Source organism: Xiphophorus couchianus, chromosome 9, assembly GCF_001444195.1.
Source record: "Xiphophorus couchianus chromosome 9, X_couchianus-1.0, whole genome shotgun sequence".
Lineage (NCBI taxonomy): Eukaryota > Metazoa > Chordata > Actinopteri > Cyprinodontiformes > Poeciliidae > Xiphophorus > Xiphophorus couchianus.
The window spans coordinates 14221718-14240368 of record NC_040236.1 but is presented as its reverse complement, the minus strand read 5'-3'; the positions used below and the strand labels follow the sequence as shown (position 1 = coordinate 14240368).

At 37.7% G+C, this 18651-nt stretch overlaps 1 protein-coding gene across 3 annotated transcripts in view; it reads right to left on the bottom strand.

Moving 5' to 3' along the window:
* Nucleotides 1-13631, bottom strand: part of LOC114151385 (guanine nucleotide-binding protein subunit alpha-11-like) — a 31527-nt gene extending 17896 nt beyond the window's left edge. The window contains exons 1-2 of one of the 3 annotated variants that reach the window (XM_028028555.1): nucleotides 13083-13631; nucleotides 12441-12715 (exon numbers count right to left, since the gene is read on the bottom strand). In XM_028028555.1, coding sequence (XP_027884356.1) covers nucleotides 12441-12576 — 136 coding nt within the window. In that variant the 5' untranslated portion in view covers nucleotides 12577-12715; nucleotides 13083-13631. The remainder of the gene's footprint in view (nucleotides 1-12440; nucleotides 12716-13082) is intronic. The other 2 variants (XM_028028554.1, XM_028028556.1) reach the window with 2 other exon arrangements.
* Nucleotides 13632-18651: the final 5020 nt, after the last annotated feature.

The window sequence follows — 18651 nt, the reverse complement described above, 5'->3', positions numbered from 1 at the left end:
CATTAGTCAAAAACTACAGAAGACAGGTTGATGACTACTGGAACAATAGACCACAGATTAGGAGAGAGAAGGATTGTGTGTCAGCAGCACAGGAGAACCACAGGGGACTGTACTCTCACCATTTATTTTCGCTCTGTACACATTTGACTTCCTGTACAAAATACACTCCTGGTCTGCATAAATACTCAAATGACTGCAGTCGTATCCGAGAGGACAAGAAGCCGAGAGACCTGGTTGACTGCTTTGTGTCCAGGTGTGAGAACAATCCCATCTTCAAAGTGAACAAAAAGTAGGTCATTGCAGATTTTAAGAAAAATAGGGTTAAATGTCAAATCCTTTTTCCTTCCTTGAAAAGTAAGTGGAAGTGGCTGAGGAGTATAAGTTTGGGGTGCCACAATAAGATCAGTTTCTCATGCAAGTATCGGTTGATTGAGGATCTCACAAAATTAAGAAAATCTGTGTCGATTTAATGATGTCCCCAATATAAATATTTCTGTGGTCACCTGGACGTCCGGTAAGTCAGCAGTCTTCCCCATGAATGTGTTGGCTATAATATAGCCAGTTGGTGTTTCGTAATATTCTAATTTTCAAAGGCACAGAGTTTCATATTTTTTAAATCATAAATTGAAATCTATGTACAAGTTTTCCTTTTTGAAATGAGTAATAAAAATGTTTTATTTTTTTTAGATAAACTTGTTCTATTGAGTAGGCAGTCCTTTTCAGACTACGGCCCAGTTTATCCTGTGGTTTAAGTGCCAGCTGCTGTTCAACACAGATGACTACTCATGCAAGGCCACAACTTGTTTTCTGACCTTCAAAGTTTTCATAATTTAGTAGCTCCAACAGTCAGTTTGCAATCTGCTAAGCATGCACATTAATAGCCGCTCTGCTGCAAGACTGTACGATGACAGATACACATGATGGCTGCACATGTCAAATCGTCAACATCCTGAATTTGTATAAAAGTTTCAGAATTACTTCAGGTAAAAGGCATTGTGATGAGCTAATATGTATCCATATCTGATCAAATTGACTGGTCATACTGAAAAGTTCCTGTCGCTAAAATGACCAAACAAAATAAGTACAAATATAAATAAAATTGTGTAGGGGTATTTTTTTTTTAAGTAGTAAAAATAACTTAATTTTCACATGGATTTTTAATTTTCTAAACTTGTAGGTAAAGCATTGTAAAAGAATGAATCATAGTATTAAACAATATGCTGTAGGGGAATAAAAACGCAAATTCAAAATAAAAGAATTGGTCTTGATGGCTTTTAACTCTATAGAGTTAGTAAGCCATTAAATTATTAACACAGGCACTTATACTTGATATCAAGGATTGGATTTCAGATCTCAAGTTTCAAAATTATTGCTTGGAGCCATATCTTAACTATGGATCTCAAGTGTTAAATAAACTTTCGTGCTCACATGACTCTCCATATTTACCATCACGGGTATCTCATCTGTCTTGGAGCCAGAATGTATTGCTGATTAAACCACTAATGTCATGATGTACACCCAAAATCTCAGGTCTTTACCTCTGGGTTCTTCTTTAATAACTCATGCTCTTAATGAGGCCATGTGTGTCAGTAATGAACCAGGCAGGCACTGACAAGAAAGGGACCGTGCAGTCCTTAACAGACCTGGCTGCTATGGTTCTGCCGAAACTCTGGGTGTGTCGACCTCGGTTTGCTCACTGTGTTACAGTGACGTGACAAACAGACGACAGAGAATGAAACACCTGCTTGTCTTGCTTTTATAGCTCACTATGAAACTTGAGTTTTCATCTTCCAGACAAATGCATGCATGCAACTCTAAATAAAACAATTGATTGGTAGCTATATTTAACAAGGCATAGCTTAACAATAACAAAGACTTAAAAAAAACATTGATGTTGGATTTCAAAAGGATTGTGGACTCTTTAGAAAGGGTGTCAAAGTAATCAATATCACAATATAAATCATTACTTAAAGATACTTTTTCTTGCCAAAATCAAACTAAACTGACCCATGAACAGCTGCTCATATTGCTGAGTTTCCTTACAGCAGCATACGCTCTGCACCTCCTTGGCTCCCTGCAGCTGCTGGAAGATTTAAACTCGAACATGGAAAGTTTTTTTTTTTTACCCGATGGCAATCATGGCACTAAATTCAAAGGCATAAGAACGTCTGCTCTTGACACCACTTTGTTAAAAATGTACAGTCTGTTGCGACACCTCCAGGCGCTGCAACCATCTTCTGATGTCTATTTATTTCTCATTTTGTACTATTTATTTCTTTATCTTTGTATACTACGTATATACACATAACCTGCATCTTAACTCGAGTCAAGCAAATCTCAATCTCGTTGTAATCTCTTGATGACAATGACAAATAAATCTTATCATATCTATCTTATCTTATCTAACATGGAAAGTACAGACAGAAAACAAGCAGCATGAGCAGCACTCTTTATCCAACAAGGCAAACACAAAGTGTTGTTCAGAGCTACTTTCCCTTCAAGGCAGAAAGGAAATGCTAGCTTTGCTAATGCTTACAATTCACCGATGTCAAAGCAACTTAAAAAGGGCAGTAAAGCTCCTATTTGCAGCAGTGAAGTCGTAAACCTTCTGGATGACATAGGCTAACGCTATCTGCTTGAAAATCATCTTCACAAACACTAACTGTCCGATGACGGCGCTCTAATCAGGACGTACTTCCCAGTTGCGGCGCTCCACACCACACAACAGTCTGCTCTAATAGTTTATGGTCCAGTGAACTACTAAATAGTTAAGTAATGAAAAAACCAGTGCAAGACGCTCTGCTATGATTGATCATGAAGAAAAATATTGTGCAAAATTACCAGAAAGACATGAATTGCACAGGGCTTCTGTTTGAATTAACCAAATCCATCTTTGTTTTAAAGTACAATTTATTTTAGCATAGAATGACTCTTTATTTGTTCCCTGGTAGTAAAATTTTATTTGTATCAAAAGCAAATTGACAGGCAAATGAAATCACATAGTGGCTAAAGACAAGCAGTAATAAAAAAGAATAATTGCAGAACTGATTTAAAGATATATGCTTGCATAAAGGATATTAACACAGTATCTGTTTTGCTAAATGAAATTGACAAAAAATACGGTGGTACTGAAAACAGCACACTATTTTTGTTAGTATCTGTATTTAGTTTTAAATTTTGGCATAATCCTACTCTTTAGATAATCTATGCTATGTTTTCTCTGTAAGCTTGTGCATTTTTTGTAATAAATTGGATAAAACGATTAAGTAGTTAGTGCCATCTATTGAAAGTGTTGCGCAAGTATCAAGCCCATTTTTTAACCAGCATCATTGTAATCTGCATTGCAGTGAGACAACACTGAAAAAGGCCAAGCTTTAAATTTAAATTCTATCCCACATTACAAATGAACAAACAAGAGAGGGTAATGACAGGCTTCAAATCTAGAGACAAGATATTAAGGTATAGAAAGTGTCACATTTGTAAACAAATCTGCTAAAAAAAAAAAAAAATTTGGCTACAAAAAAAAAAAAAAAAAAGTCTAACAGATCATCTTCCCATTTCAACCTGAAGTGTTGATTTTGGGGGTAATTGAAACGTAGGTATCCGGTAGCCTCAAATTTGACCCCGGAAAATATCAGCATTCAGGAGAGTTCCTGAATAATTCAATAAGTGTGGTTCACAGGTTCTGTGGCTTTAGTCAGTTCAGATCCCGCTTAGACATTTAAGCCTCTAAAGACATTACAAAGAAAATCATAACAATGAGGATTACGCTCTTACAAAACCTATTATAAACCTGCAAAGGTGAGCCGATTCCAAGCCGCCTCTGGCCATTCACAAATCACAGATAAATAAAGCAATGTCCACCATCAACATCAGTACTGAACATAAAATCTGTCTGAAGTCTTCCCATCCTATTATTTTAAAACAATAATGGTGGGTGAGTTCAGTGTAATGGCAGAACAAATCCTTGAAATGTTTATGTTATGTTTGATCTTCTCATCAGAAATGATTCAAGTCTTGCAATTCTGGACCTCACTGGTCGCATAAACCACACATCATCTACATCACTCACTCAAGCCGCAAAGCTGGCTTGTGCCTACACAAGTCAGACAACAGACTAACAGAGAAGGTAACCATCGGGCTCAACCCCTCTGTCACGTCGGGCCTTTCACAGAACGCATGAAGGTGGTAAAACAAAGGTCTAATCCCAGCTTGAAGTGTTTTGTAAAAGGGAATAAGGACATGCCTCTATTAAAACGGACCATAAAAAACTCCAACTTGTTTATTATGGTCCACTGGTATTTTAAGCAGCTCCAGCAAATCAAATATTCCGTCTTCAATTTCACAAAATATGGCGCAAAAACATTTACCTTCCCGTTAGACTACTGACTAAATTGAGTGACATGCTGACTGACAGCTTCACCAGTACCATAAATGCTATGTACACACCAAATAATTGGAACGGTTATAATAAAGATGTGCATTTTACAAAGGATCATCGAGAATTGGATACTGGAATAACTGGTTTTGACTGTCGGATGTAGTCACAACCAGTTGACTACATCAGACAACTGGTTCGGATGCATCATTCATCTTACTGGGCTTGAAAATATAGATAGAATAGATGCAAAATGAAAATTACTTAGGAAAGGACAGATTAAATTTAGCCACAGCAACAATCAGTCGTATCAATGCATAATTATACACGTGAGGCCTTAATAAAGTATCCTCTACCTCTGCCTTCAGCAAGCCTAAATCCCTTTGAGGAGAGCTGAGATATGAGGAGGAATCCCTGTGATGTCCAAAAATGCTGCTGTACAAACAAACCCTCCAGTTTCTTTCGGGTCATTTTTAGCTTTTCAGTGTGGACTGTTCAGCTCCACTGTCTGCAGTTTTGTTATTTCAACAAAAGCCAACCGTGTTTGCCGTTGCCTTGGAAGTAGCCAACATGGAGGCAAACAAATATGGCCAACTTGAGGCTTATCTGCTTATTTCACTGTAAGATTTGCTAAGAGAAGCCATAATGGGCGTAGGCAGCTCCATGCATGAGACAACTTTGGGTGTTGCCAAAAACAAATACTTATTAACCCAGATAGTTCTAACCCGTTTAGGCAACGCGAGATCAACTGCATGCTTGTTTTGCATGTCTTAATTCAAAATCTTAATATTTTAATTATCAGTCCTGCCTCTGCCTGTCATTTGCATGGACTGATTGCAGCCCCGATGTTGTGAATTGAAGAGGTGTGTGGATGAGATTTAACGTCTTAGCTTGATTAAATCCAACCATTATCTTTAAAATCCCAACTGCTGTCGAACAATCTTCTAAAAATAAAAGTCTTGACTTAAAGCCGTTTTAAAATTGGATGTTGATCTTTTCAGTCTCTTAATCCTTAAGCAAATCTAAACATACAATTAAATAAAGTATGGGTAAATATTGTATCTTTCAAAGTTTTTAAACTTGGAAAGTTAATTTCAAGTTATATTTTTAAAGAAAAATGTGATGACCAAATAAAATACTAACTCCAGCATGACTGCGGATATTCTCACATCTGATCCTGCACCAACGTTTGTGCTTGTGATACCAAGTACATATTTGAAATAGATTCTTAGGTCACATTGAATTTTGTGCAAATACAAGTTACATGATATACCTGCATGTGTTCTCATTACCCACATGTTCTGTGTCTACCTAACCATGCTGGCAATAGATGGGAAGAGAAACTGGAAGAGGCAGGAGGTTGTGCTGCCAAGAAGAGCCAGCAGATGATCTGTTCCTCTATTAAAACAAAGCAATAAACGAAAAGAAAACAGATGTGAATCACTAGCAGAGACGCAACGGTCAGCCTTTTGTGGCCCATTGCCAACTTGTTTTTTGGGTAACACTTTATTTGACGGGATGTGCATAAAACCTACATGATGCTGTCATAAACATGACATAACACCTGTCATGAACATGGAGTCTTTATGAAAGTCTACGACAGCTGTCATGAAGTGTCATTCAGTAAATAATGTCACTTTAGTGCAAAGTTGCTCTAAAAGTTGCTTTGAAATCCATTAAAAGGGTCAACTTTGCACTAAAGTGACATTGTCTGCAAAAATCATGCAAAGTTGGGATTTTTAATGCAACTTTTAAAACAACTTTGTGTTAAGTGTCATTATTTACCAACTGACACTTCATGACGACACTCAAACATTCATAAAAACTCCTTCATGTTCATGACAGTTGTTATGTCACGTTTATGACAGTGTCATGTCAGTTTTATGCACACCCCGTCAAATAGTTTTACTGTTTTTTTGTTATGCTTAGACCTTATGATTTCTAATTTACAAAGAGATTATAAACAGTATTTAAAATATCATCCTTGACTTTCTTCTTTAAAGCAGCAATACATAAAAAAGAGCTGCTCCTTCTCTTCACCAGTACCAACTAGAAACAACCAATCAGAGCCAGGAGGAGGGTCTTAGTGCTATCCTCTTATGCCTTCCTCCTGGTTCTGATTGGTTGGTTTCTGAACAGGCAGAGTGAATTTCTTCAGACAGCAATAGTAGCTCAGAGAGGTAATGAAGTAGCTTGGTTCTTTCTGAGTATATAAATATTAAAAGAGACGGGAACAATAGGTCTAATAAAAAAGGATTTGTGTTCACTTGATTAAAAATATAAGGAGTTTGTTCAAGTTAGTTTGAGCACACATTTATGAGCAGGGCAGGCACACACTGGGAGTAGGGACACACATTTACCAGATAAGGGATGTTAATTTTTAAACTTGTCCGACAGAAGATCAACATTTTATTTGGATGTAAAGAAGCAAAAATCCAAACTGAAGTCACAACTTAATGAAATCTGTGCACATTTTAGTCGCTGGTTTCTTTCATAGAGTACAGAGCAGAAGACTGCTCTTCCGACTGCTCCACTCCTCACCACACCAAAGGGGAACGACGGCATGTTGCTGGAATAACAGCTGGAATAATTGCCTTCCCCTAAAACTTCAAACAAAACCACCAGGGTTTCTTACAGGTAGCAGATGAGCGTCTCACTCTGCTGCATCAAACCAGAACTACAGAGCTCTAACCACAACACCACATGAAGAGCTTCCAGTTTAACTCAGAACAAAGCAACAAACGCAATAGACCAATGTCAGAGTTGCATACGTTTGCTGAAAAAGCTCGTACTAGTACATTGCAAAAATATAGAGTATTGTGTCAACGTGCAATAATTGATTTCTTGCCAGTCATTTTAAAAAGTGAAAGTCGTCATGTACGGCAGTGTTTCCCAAACCTGGTCCTCTAGTAATACTGCCCTGCATGTTTTAGATGTTTCCCTGCTTAAATACGCCTGATTCATCTGACTGCATCTCAGCAAACACCTGTTAAATGAAATCACCTGAGCTGAAGCAAGGAAACACCTAACATGTCAAACTCAAGGCCCCTGGACCAAATCCGGTCCACCATAGTTTTTTATTGTTGTTTACTGCCAGTTTCTTGAGAACTATTGTTGAAATTTATGCGAAAACAAATCCCCACACTTTATTGCACGAATAATCGGAGGTTTATTGCAGATTTTTCTCAAAAATTGTCAAAAATATTCTTACTTGCAAGTAATAACAAGTTGCATTTACTGTCATAAATAAGCAGGAATATTTCCCAATTACTACCAGAAACACTTTGATTTTTATTGCAAAAATTGCAAAAAGTATCACAAAATCCTGGAGGGACTGAAAAGATTTCAATAATATTTCATTTTAAGAATTAATTGATATTTTAACAGTTTAATGAACAGGTTTTATCAATGCATTCTGGCACAACCATAGCCTTTATTCGGTCTCAGTTTTACTTATTGATATGACTGTCAAGAAATATTAAGTATTAATTTTTTTCCAGATGTACAAGCATTTGATTAAAGCTTCAATGCTAATTTTAATGTTGCCACCAGAAGCAGTGAAACAACCAAAACAAATGTATACAAATGCAAGGCAGTAGTTATTGGCGGTCCAATAAACAAAGCCAGTAATAATAAAGCTACATAGAACATGTAGGTCTATTCAAAGGATAAAAGATGGCCATAATAGCTGGAGAAAGAGAAGTGAGACAACCACAACTCACTAACACTATGAGAAGCAGGGTAAAAAAAGCCTCCTACAATTTAGACTTTTATGGTGACCGAAAGCACAAAGTACTGCGACTTCCAAATAATTCTCAAGAAGTCACCTTTCCAGTTCATTATTAGAAACAGGAAAAACTAGTCAACTGAAATGGCGAGCTCCAGTAAGAAGCACTTTCAATTGAATGTTTGAAGATGTAGTTTAAACAAGATAGGAAATGTTTTATGTTGCTACTCAAACGAATACTGGCTAAAACAAAGCTGGAATTAAATTAATATTTATTTCTTCTGATGAAATTATTGTAACAACGTGATTTATTCGTGAAAGGTGTATGTCATCTCAAAATGTTAAACTCTTCCAAACGTATTAAAGTGAAAATTAAACAAATTCATAAATATGGGAATTTAAAATGCATTATTGCTATAACAACTGTATGTAATTTTGTAATTTATGGTGTATTACATTCTGTATCGTTGGTAATCTACATTAACACAAAAATACAGCTTTGTAATATCCAATCGAGGTCAGATAATTACCGCAGCTTGATGGCATATTGACACTTTACCAAAATCTAGTGATCTCATTGGCACTCCCCAAGTTCCCTAAGGCAAATTAAAATGCATTAAGTTTGTTGTCAGTAGAGCAGTGCTTTGAGGAAAATGTTTTGTTCATTTCTATATTTTCAAGTCCCACAATCTCTAGAAAGTCAAAAATTAGGTTTTTAAAAGTCAGAAACACATGTATTTAAGTTGACAAAAATTAGGCAAGTAACAAGTGCAGCTTTTCCAACATAACCAACATCTGACTTCTAGCAAACCCTGGTGCTACTTGTAGTTAGACAAAGTGACATGCACATGTAAGTAGTTACCGTACTTTATTTTTACAAGCAGCATTGCTATACTATTTAAGTCTGCAAAATATATCCCTTATTCTTCTTAGTTTGTAATAAACTATGTTTCATTTCAGTTTAAACCGCTCCTCAAGTTTTGTTTTGAACCAGCGCTGTATTCGTTGGTTAGCTTGTGGCTAATCAACTTTGTATGTTGCCCATTTAATCAACTGACAATTTCCCACAGGGGCTGATTATTTTTGAGCCTGAGACAAAACCCTGCAAGAATGTGTAGTCCACTTATCTAAAAGCAGACATAAAAGCGCTTCGAACTTCTTGATGTGGTGTTAGAAATTTCTTAGGAAACAGGACTACAAGTAGATCACCAAACAGTAAATGGAAGTCTATGGAGCATCTAGAACAACAACAAAAAAGTATCTAAAGGCAATTCAGGTGAAAACATGGATTGTCTGCCAACTTTATAAGGTGACTCATTCACATTTTTGGAATAGCCGTCTTGCAATTGTAAGGCTGTCAGTTTAATTCAGGTGTTCCCCACATGTTGATCCACCCCTGGGCAGCAAGTTTACCATGAGTTTAGTATCGAGCCACAAATTTATCAGCACTGAGTGTGTGTGAAAGTGGCTCTGAGGTAAAAGTGCCTCGAGTATCCAGCATGACAAGAAAAGAACTACACAAGTGTAGTCAGTGTATTCCGACTGGTTAATTACAACCTCTTAAAAGAGACACCTACAGCAAATGTGCATCAGAAGAAAGGCTGGATGGGTGCACATTTTTGGGCCTGTCACAATAAATGTTGCTGGATGATAAATTGTCCCAGAAGTTATTGCAAGGTTTCCCGTAGAAAACTTGCTAAGCCCAGTGGTTTGGTGCTAGGGCAGTCATTCATCCAGCGGCCCGTCATGTTTTAGAGTTAAAAAGTTGACAGGAAATTTGAAAATATCACTTGATAATCATGTATTATTGAAAGATTAATAGCTGAACACCAACTATAAAATCTTAAAAAATGCAAACATTTTAAAAAGACTTAAATAAATAAGTAATGCTTAGCCTGGTGGGGTACAAGTAAAGCCTGGTGGCCAGCCAGGCTTATAAGACACTGGGGGAAACCGTGTATTGTGATAAACAATAATATTGTTTTGAGACCACTTTCAAGTAATGAAAATGGTCTCAAAACATGAGACCACTTGAATGTGTTCTTGCATTATTAATGCATAATAATGCAAGAACAAATTCTCAAAGATAAATAAGCTTTAAATACTGATGAACACTTAACCCTAGAACTGGAAGACACTTTAAATATTGCAATAGGCCTTCACATTTGCAATTTGAAAAGCTACGTTTAAATATACAGGTATTTTCTAATCACTTAGCACAAATTGCTTAGAGAAAAAAAATCTATCAACTTTAATTTTCCTATGGTGGCAGGGAGAAGGGAAAAAAAAGTAGCGTTGAATTAACCATAATGATGAATTACTGCCCACACCGTTTCACGTAACTTGACTAAGAAGACGTTAAAACAGGCTTGTCCACATATTTGTCAGGAAATATCAAGATTCAGCATTATTATTTTGGAAACACCGATGGTTCTTAATGCATTTAATAACTGGGTAAACGGTTCAACTTAGTGACACTACGGCACAAGTATATACTACTACCAAGGACATCGAAGAAGGAAACATTTATCAATACAAGTTGCTATGCTTGCTTGTGTTGACTCATATGAAAGCGAACATCCTTACAAGCAGGAAGTGTGTATTCAGTCAGCTGTGACAACAAACCAGAGTTAGGTATCCTTTAACATGATCCTGAGTCTTTGCCAGTTTTTCAGAGAAGCAGACCTGAATCCTGGGCCAAACCTTTGCTTCAGTGTAACCAGCAACGTCTATCAACACAATTACATCAGTGCACAAAGGTTTTATTACTCCACTCTCATTTAGAAATCAGCCAACTCCTAGGGCAGAGGTCATTTCCCAAAGTAGACCACCTGAATGAATGCCGTACCAAGGCCAGACATCCAGAGAGAGCTGCCTCCTTTGTAGCAGACTTAATTAAAAGCCAACTCTTTCTCTCTTGTTTTACACACACATAAATCTATGGTAATGCTAAAGTAGGCTAATAAAACATGGAATAGAATATGTTGTTAATTTTGCTTTTCATTCACCAAGATTATAGGGTCGAAATGTTTTCTGTATATTTTACAAAAGAGGTAAATTAAAGTTACCGTACTCTATCATTCTGCTGCTGTTTATAGGTTCATCACAATGGTAAGAATTTGTTTAGTAGAAATGTAAAAAGAAAAGGAAACCAAAACCTGAAGCGTTTTATTACAGCTCATAAAGACAGTCTCAGGTAAGACTAAGTAGTCAGTGGAAAAAAAACTATAGATAAAAGATTTGTTTCTTTTGTCACATACACAGAGCTCTCAACAATTATTGGTAATTGGTAATAATTTTAAAAGACATTTGAAATTGCCTTTGTGATTTCATGAAGCAACTCTTTGCTGCAGATCTCCAAAAGGGATTTGTAGATATGTTTACCTCCCTTACCAACCTCACAATGGGATGACCAGAGGAAAACAGGTCAGTTCTATTTATTTATTTTTTCCCACAGTTCCAGATTATTAAATATTATTCTGACTTTAGATACAAAAAATGTAGGCAAGTTATCCTTGCCTTGTAGCCACATCTGCCTTGCACAGCATGTTCACCCATCTTTCCGCTCTTAAAGAGAGGCTAAAATGTTGTCAGAGTTATATCTCTAGGAAACAGAAAGTCGTGAACAACAAATGCAGATTTGGAAAAATCTGGAAAGACTTGGAATTGGTCTATTTTACCAATTCTGATTTAAAGAATACCATGAGAAGCGTCAGTCTACTTAAAAATATCCTAGAAACTCCAGTCAACTTAAAGTAAGCAAAACACTTTAAAAAAATAGCTCATTTTATGTATGTTTTATAGAAATCGGTACGGTTAGCAACATATGTTGCTCTGGTGATTCCATCTTACTGTTAATGTTCTTATTTTTTTTCCGCTACAAAGCTGCAGTGAAACCAAAAAGGTTGGATTTTTCTTTCCTTTTCAGTGTGAGGTTTTGCCGCCACAATAAAGGTTTTGTCTATTTTCAGACTTTTTACGGGTCTTTGCGAGGAGAGTCATCACCGAGTCTGATCCTGTGCATCTGGGCCTACTGCTCTGAGCTTAGTTCTTGTTTCCACTCATTGTCCTGCAGGAACCATTCTCCTCTCTGAACCGCGTGTGATTTTAGATTTTTGCATATCACATCCCACACAAATCCTGTGGTGGCCTGAGTAATGTGGCTTGAGCAATTGTGGTTTCAGTGTTTTTGCATGTGCGACCTGCACCATACAATTACGTCCAATAGTTTTGGCTTTGGGTGCACCGGGGTCAAATTGAGCAATCTTTACAACAATGTAAAAAAAAAAAAAAAAACACATAAAACCAATCACTTGTGTGATCATGCAGACCTACCTAAGAGCAGCAGCTTCAGCTCCCTTCGTGCGTCTCTCTTATCTCGCCGGAGTTGCTTCTCGATCTCAGCGTTGATCCGCTTGGACTCCTTCGCCTCCTCGCTCAGGCAACAAGCCATCATGGGCTCCAAAGTCATCACCGCATGAGCTGGGGGGGGAAAAGTCCGTCTGACAAGGAGCGCCGGGCTACACCACCGCCGAGAGTATCAGAGTGCAGGAGTCCACTTTCAAGTTGGTTACAGTCTTGCTGCTTTGTGCAGAATTTGGCCTCCTTTGCTGATGTAAAAAATAATAATAAATTGCCGTCAAAGGTTCAATATTTGACAGCTTTGTCTCGGTAAAAAAAATTTTTTTTTAAAACTACGAGGACAATGAGAGATTTACAGAAAACCTGCACTGCAACATGTCCACTTTAGATGGCTCAAGACGTGCAATTAACACATTTTAATTTGATGCACTCCCCAAATTGAGCTGGTTTTAGTTTGGATGCGTTCACTTAGAAGCTAGGCTGGAAAACTAGCTAGACGCTGGAGTGCTAAACGACTAAATAATTTCGCAACTGTTCATTATTTTATAGACACTTTTAGCAATTTTCCTTGATGAAAAACAGATGTATATATGAAGAAAAGAAAAACAAAACTACCAACTTCAGGCCCAGAGACGGTGGGACACAACAGGCTGCCACGGCCACATCTGTACAATCCCTGCTCCTGGTCGCCTGGCCGAGTGCGAGCCTAGCCGCCCAGAAAAACCTACTCTGGAAGAAACGCCCAAGCTGTGACAATTAATCGCCGTCAAACTGTCCATCCAGACAGCTTGGCTCACTGTCTCATGGTCCTCGGAGAACAACAAGCCCGGGAATAATCCAAGCGAGAGTGTGAGCGCAGAGCTGTCGCTGCTATCTCTTCCACACTGGAGCCCAGTGAGGCTAACTGTTAGCTGGGTAGGCTAGCCAAGGAAACCATCCCTAAAAGCCACACAGCCTGGAATGACAGACAGCCGCCATGGCCTTAACCTTAAACTCTATTCGGGGATCTCGGTGACGGAATAGCCTCAAGATGTGAAAATAGATTGCTGACAATTATTGTCCGTGCATTTTATCGCTCCTTTTAATTTTTCCTGGTGATTCTGGTCGCTCCTCGTCACCCACTCCACAGCCCCGGTGTGGCGCTGCTGCTGCTGCTGCTGCTGACGTCACTTGAGATGTAGCTGGCTGACAAACGATTCAACCAATAAAAACAGAGTATGTGACAACCCATGGTTGAGACCCTCCCTAATGGAGAATTTCCCAAGTTTGCTTGAGAGGAAGTAGTGCTTTTATTCTGGAGGCGTGACAGGGAAAGAGATCGGTGTTTGATTTGACAGGCAACGCCCATCTTCTGTCAAACAGCAGCAGGTCGATCCACAGGGATGTTTGCTTCTCACATGTTTCCTTCGGTGGAGTAAGACAAGAGGTCAACAATTTGAACAGCAGTCTTTATTTAACCACATGACCACTTAGGTGACTTTACTCAGTACCTTTATTAGTAAAAACACCGTCACATGTGGAGTACCCCTAGGTTCAATCCTAGGGCCTCTCTTATTCAAAGTATACATGCTCTCACTTGCTCAGGTGATTACAGGAAGTTATATTAGCTAACATAACTACGCAGATGATACGCAGCTCTGTCGCTTGGTGACAGTACGATGTCACCAAGTGACTCCAAACCAAGCACTAAACAGATGTTTAGAACAGATACATTTGTGGATGTGCCGTAACTTTCTCCAGTTGAACAAAAACGCAACTGAAGTTATTATCTTTGGACTTAAGCGTTCTAGAGTCCGCACACAGCTTTGGTTATTACTGCAAGAAACTAGAAATCAGGCTCAAAATCCGGGTGTAGTAATGGACTCTGACCTGAACCGTCAGAGCCACATAAAGATGTTTACAAAGTCAGCCTTTTATCACCTGAAGAACATTAACTGAACTAAAGAACTAATGTCCCAACAAGATCTATAGAAACTCATCCACTTGTTTATCTATATCTTTACAGTTCTGCCTAAAAAAATCAATCAAACAGCTGCAGCTGATCCAGAAAGCTGCTACCTGTGTTCTGACTAAAATCAGGAAGATATAGCACATCACCCCAGTTCTAAAGTCCTTGCACCCTCTTACTGTAGCTCAGAGAATTGATTTTAAAATACTGTTGTTGGTTTATAAATCACTGAACGAAAAAAAAATCTTCCAGCTGCGCAGCATAACCGAATGAATACAAAGTTTTGAATAGCATCTCATTCCTGGCAGTCCCGATGTAGAATCGGTTGTGTTTTCTGCATCAAGTCTCCAGAGGGCGTTGTTAAGCCGCTGAATTGAAACACAGCTGGTCACATTTTAAGAGCTATTAACAGAAAATGTGACCAAATTAGAAGATGAAGTATTTGTGCTTGACAATTTACCTACCACTGGCTTAAGAAGTGTGTGTAAATGCAGAATGTTGCATTTTCAAATCACTGTTTTCTATAAAAAGAAAAACTGGGTCACATTTATTTTTAACTGTTACTAGCTATCATTTGGCTTGTCAGTATTTGGATTCATCTTCTGATGTTCCAGGTCAATAATATTTTTTTACACTCCCAAATGTTCCAAATTACTGCCTGAACATTTAACTATCAAAATATGCTACCATTTTTATTTCACTCCCTCTGGAGTCACAGAATCTGAGATTCAAAGAATCTGGTGTAGCAGTACAAGTTGCAGTTAAGCGGTGTCTTTTGGTAACTCATTTAAACCCTGTGTTTTAATTTCACGGTCTCTAAGCCAACTACTTTGTGTTGGCTTAGCTTGGATACTTTTAAGGAAAACACTGATGTTAGCACTTCTGTAACATGTAAAAACCTTAAAGAAAGACTGTAAAGCCAATAATCCAATAGGATCACTAAGAACTTTCAGTTGTGGATATTACAATAAATTTATCAAAGAAAATATCAAATACTCCATTTCATCATCATGACTCCCTCAGATTTCTTACTTCACTTCAGCCTCTAATCTGCAAGATTTTACTAATCATATATTGCAGTATCCCTATTAGTTTCGAAAGGTAAAACAAATCGGAACCACAGAAGGATATGTTCTCTATCCCTGCATTTATTACAGTCTGGTATGTGTTTGACATAGGAATGAACAAGTTTAATTTAACTGTTCACAATGTACTGCAATCTTAAAGGTGAAGTTTTTTTATGGTGCTACTGGTAATGCTTTTGCTCCACTTTTTGAAAAGGTCTGCGTTATCTTTGTTACACACATAGTGTAATTTGACATACATCTGGAAGCAAAACTTGAAAAACAAAAAAGTGAACATTGCTGTTACGACTGGCTCAAAGTCATAACAAAACGGGAGACCACGCAGTGATTAAAGTGCATAAAAAGGAATATTTATTAACAAAAACAACAATGGATTGTGGATGTCAGTATCAGTGGTGTGACGCAAATGCTTGGATGTGGTGTATGAGTGCATATGGAAGTATTGAAGTGCAAAAACAAAGACAAACTCAAATGTGCAAAAGGAGGGGAGCTAAGGCCTGGCAGCAGAGCACCACAAGCGTCAAGAGCAGAGTGAACGCTGACGGTGACCCAGAAGGTGGAGACGGCCAGGTTTAAAAGCTCTGTGCTCCAAATTAACAAATTAGCAGCACCTGTAAAGGGAAGGAGCACAAAGACAGACAACAAGACGCCTGCAAGCCAGCCTATAAGGCCCAGGGCCGTAACTGATTAAAATGCAGCTAAAAACATTTGTTTAACTTGTGTAGTTCCAATTTTATGTGATTTGTCATATATATAATTATTTATTAACCACATTTTTCATTTAAATATCTGAGACACTGTTGACCCTTCATACAGATGAGGTCATAAACAGAATATTAGCAAAGCTTTTCTTCTTCTGTCCAAATGCTAAAATCCTGCAGAGCAAAGCGACATCTTCTGGACATTTGATGTAACCAGGTTTTAAGAGCATCTGTTGTACTTGGCGTGTTTCACATTTTCTTGTTACTTTGTTTTACAAGAAACAAATACATTTTTAGGATTTTAAGTTTTATCTTAAAATCACAATGACACCCCAAGCCCTGCCCCCTTCTCCCCATAGGTCTTTAAATGGTGTGTATTAATCCAAATTTAAATTGAAGTTAAAGGTCTGGTTTACTTTATTTTGCAAAAATAAAAATGTCCCCCCTTTTCTTCCATAAAAATAAATGATGATTAGTCTCTCATTGTTTTCAGATTGTATTTCTCACGGCTCAAATGGCACCGAGCCAGACAAATTGAGACATGACAGATGTTCACAAGGATATGGTATGTTTGGTATGATTGGGAAGATCTTCGGGTATGAATCTTAACAATGTATTCCTGAATGCCTATGTCTTGGTTGAGCTACAACTTGTGCCAAAAGCTCCACCTAATGAAATAGTAGACAAACTCATTCATTCATTGAGGAGCTACAATGAACAGGGACTTCACTTACGTTTTAAACAGAAACATATGTTAAATCATGCATCTGCTTCCATGATTATGCACGTTTGCTATTGTTTTGTTTTATGTCCCAATTAAATGTTAGTGTTTTTTTATACAGGAGGGCCTGAGTAAACGATATACTTATATATATATTTTCCACATACAGTACTCCCATAAGGAAGTGTGAAATCATAAGTGTTCTTCACTTCTGCAAAAATGAGAATTTCCTCAAATTTGGACTCTTAAACCTTATAAGAAACCATCAACAGTGTTGAATTATTGATGTTTTTTAATGTTGAGGTGAAAACATATGAAACAGCCAAACTTATACTTTAAGATCTGAAAGATGCTGTGTCTGACTGAATGTACTGTTAGAAATTTTGTTGACACAAAAAATGCCTGCAGCGCTCTATCTTGGGTTTGCCGGGTTTGTCACGCTGTCTGAGAGGTGACGCTGGTGGAGTAATCGCTGATCATCTTCCGATTTGCACCTCATATGGTGACAGAGACAATTAGTCTCCTGCTGCATATTCATGACATGAATGAGGAGAGGAATTTGTGTCATATCACTAGCAGGTTGGGAAACTTCACAGAAGGCTGATAGCGATGCCAAACGTTTGTTTTACTGCTGCAAGAAGAAAGAGACGGGTACTTTTCAGGTACACACACATCGAACAGGATTTCCCTGTACTTGTGTCACCATTACTCTGACCTTTGTTTCCTTATCAATTGTTTCCTTGTATTTAATTCTATTGCTAACACATATTTAGGAAGATTTGAATGTATTCTGAACAGAAACTGATTAAAAATATATATATGTGTTTTATGACAAATTGCATTCAAATAAATGTCATTATTTATTTTTCTTTTTAAAAAAGCACCCCTGAAACAATTTACAATCATTCACAAAAAAACTGAATCTAAATGCCAACATTGCTGCCTGCAAACACAAACTATGTAATTTGCTTCTGTTGCTTCTGAGACTAATATTTAACACATTTATACATATACTGTATTCCCCCCCAAAATTTGATGACACCCCATTTGTCACAAATTGAATACAACATGAAGTCAGCCTACCCTTAGCAGCTTCAGCTCTTCATGGATTATTATCCTTGTCTGTTTGCACGTTTGTTTATAGGTTCACTCTTGCAGGAAAGCATTAGGGAGGTCAAGCACTGATGCAGGATGAAATGGCATGGTTTACAGACTCTGCTTTAATCGATCCCAAAGAAACTCCATTACTTTCGCCAAGAGTCAGAGTCCTGACCACTGGCACCTAACTTGATCCTTATGAATCTTTTTTTGTCTACTGGTGCGCAGTCATGTTGGAATTGGACAGGGAGATAGTCCAACATGTGTTTTACGCTGCAGCAGTAAGAATTCTTTCACTGGAACTAGAGCTGCACAGTACAATTAATTGCACTCATCCTTGCCATCCTTTCACAGTGTCTTAAATGACTTCTTGGATGCAATGTTTGGGGTATTATGTTACAGTTGCCAAACTCTCCTTACCAGTGATTTATTTGGCCTCTAGGATAGACATTCCTTGTCTTTTATGCCAAAATCTTAGAGTTCAATATGCTAAAGCTCAAGAATGGGAACATTAAAGAGGCTGGAAAGGAAAGAAAGGAGCAAGGTAATTACTATTTGCAATTTTTAACATTTTTTGTTTCATATTGTTGTTTTTAGTAGTTAAATGTATTTGCTACAGATGCCGTAAAAA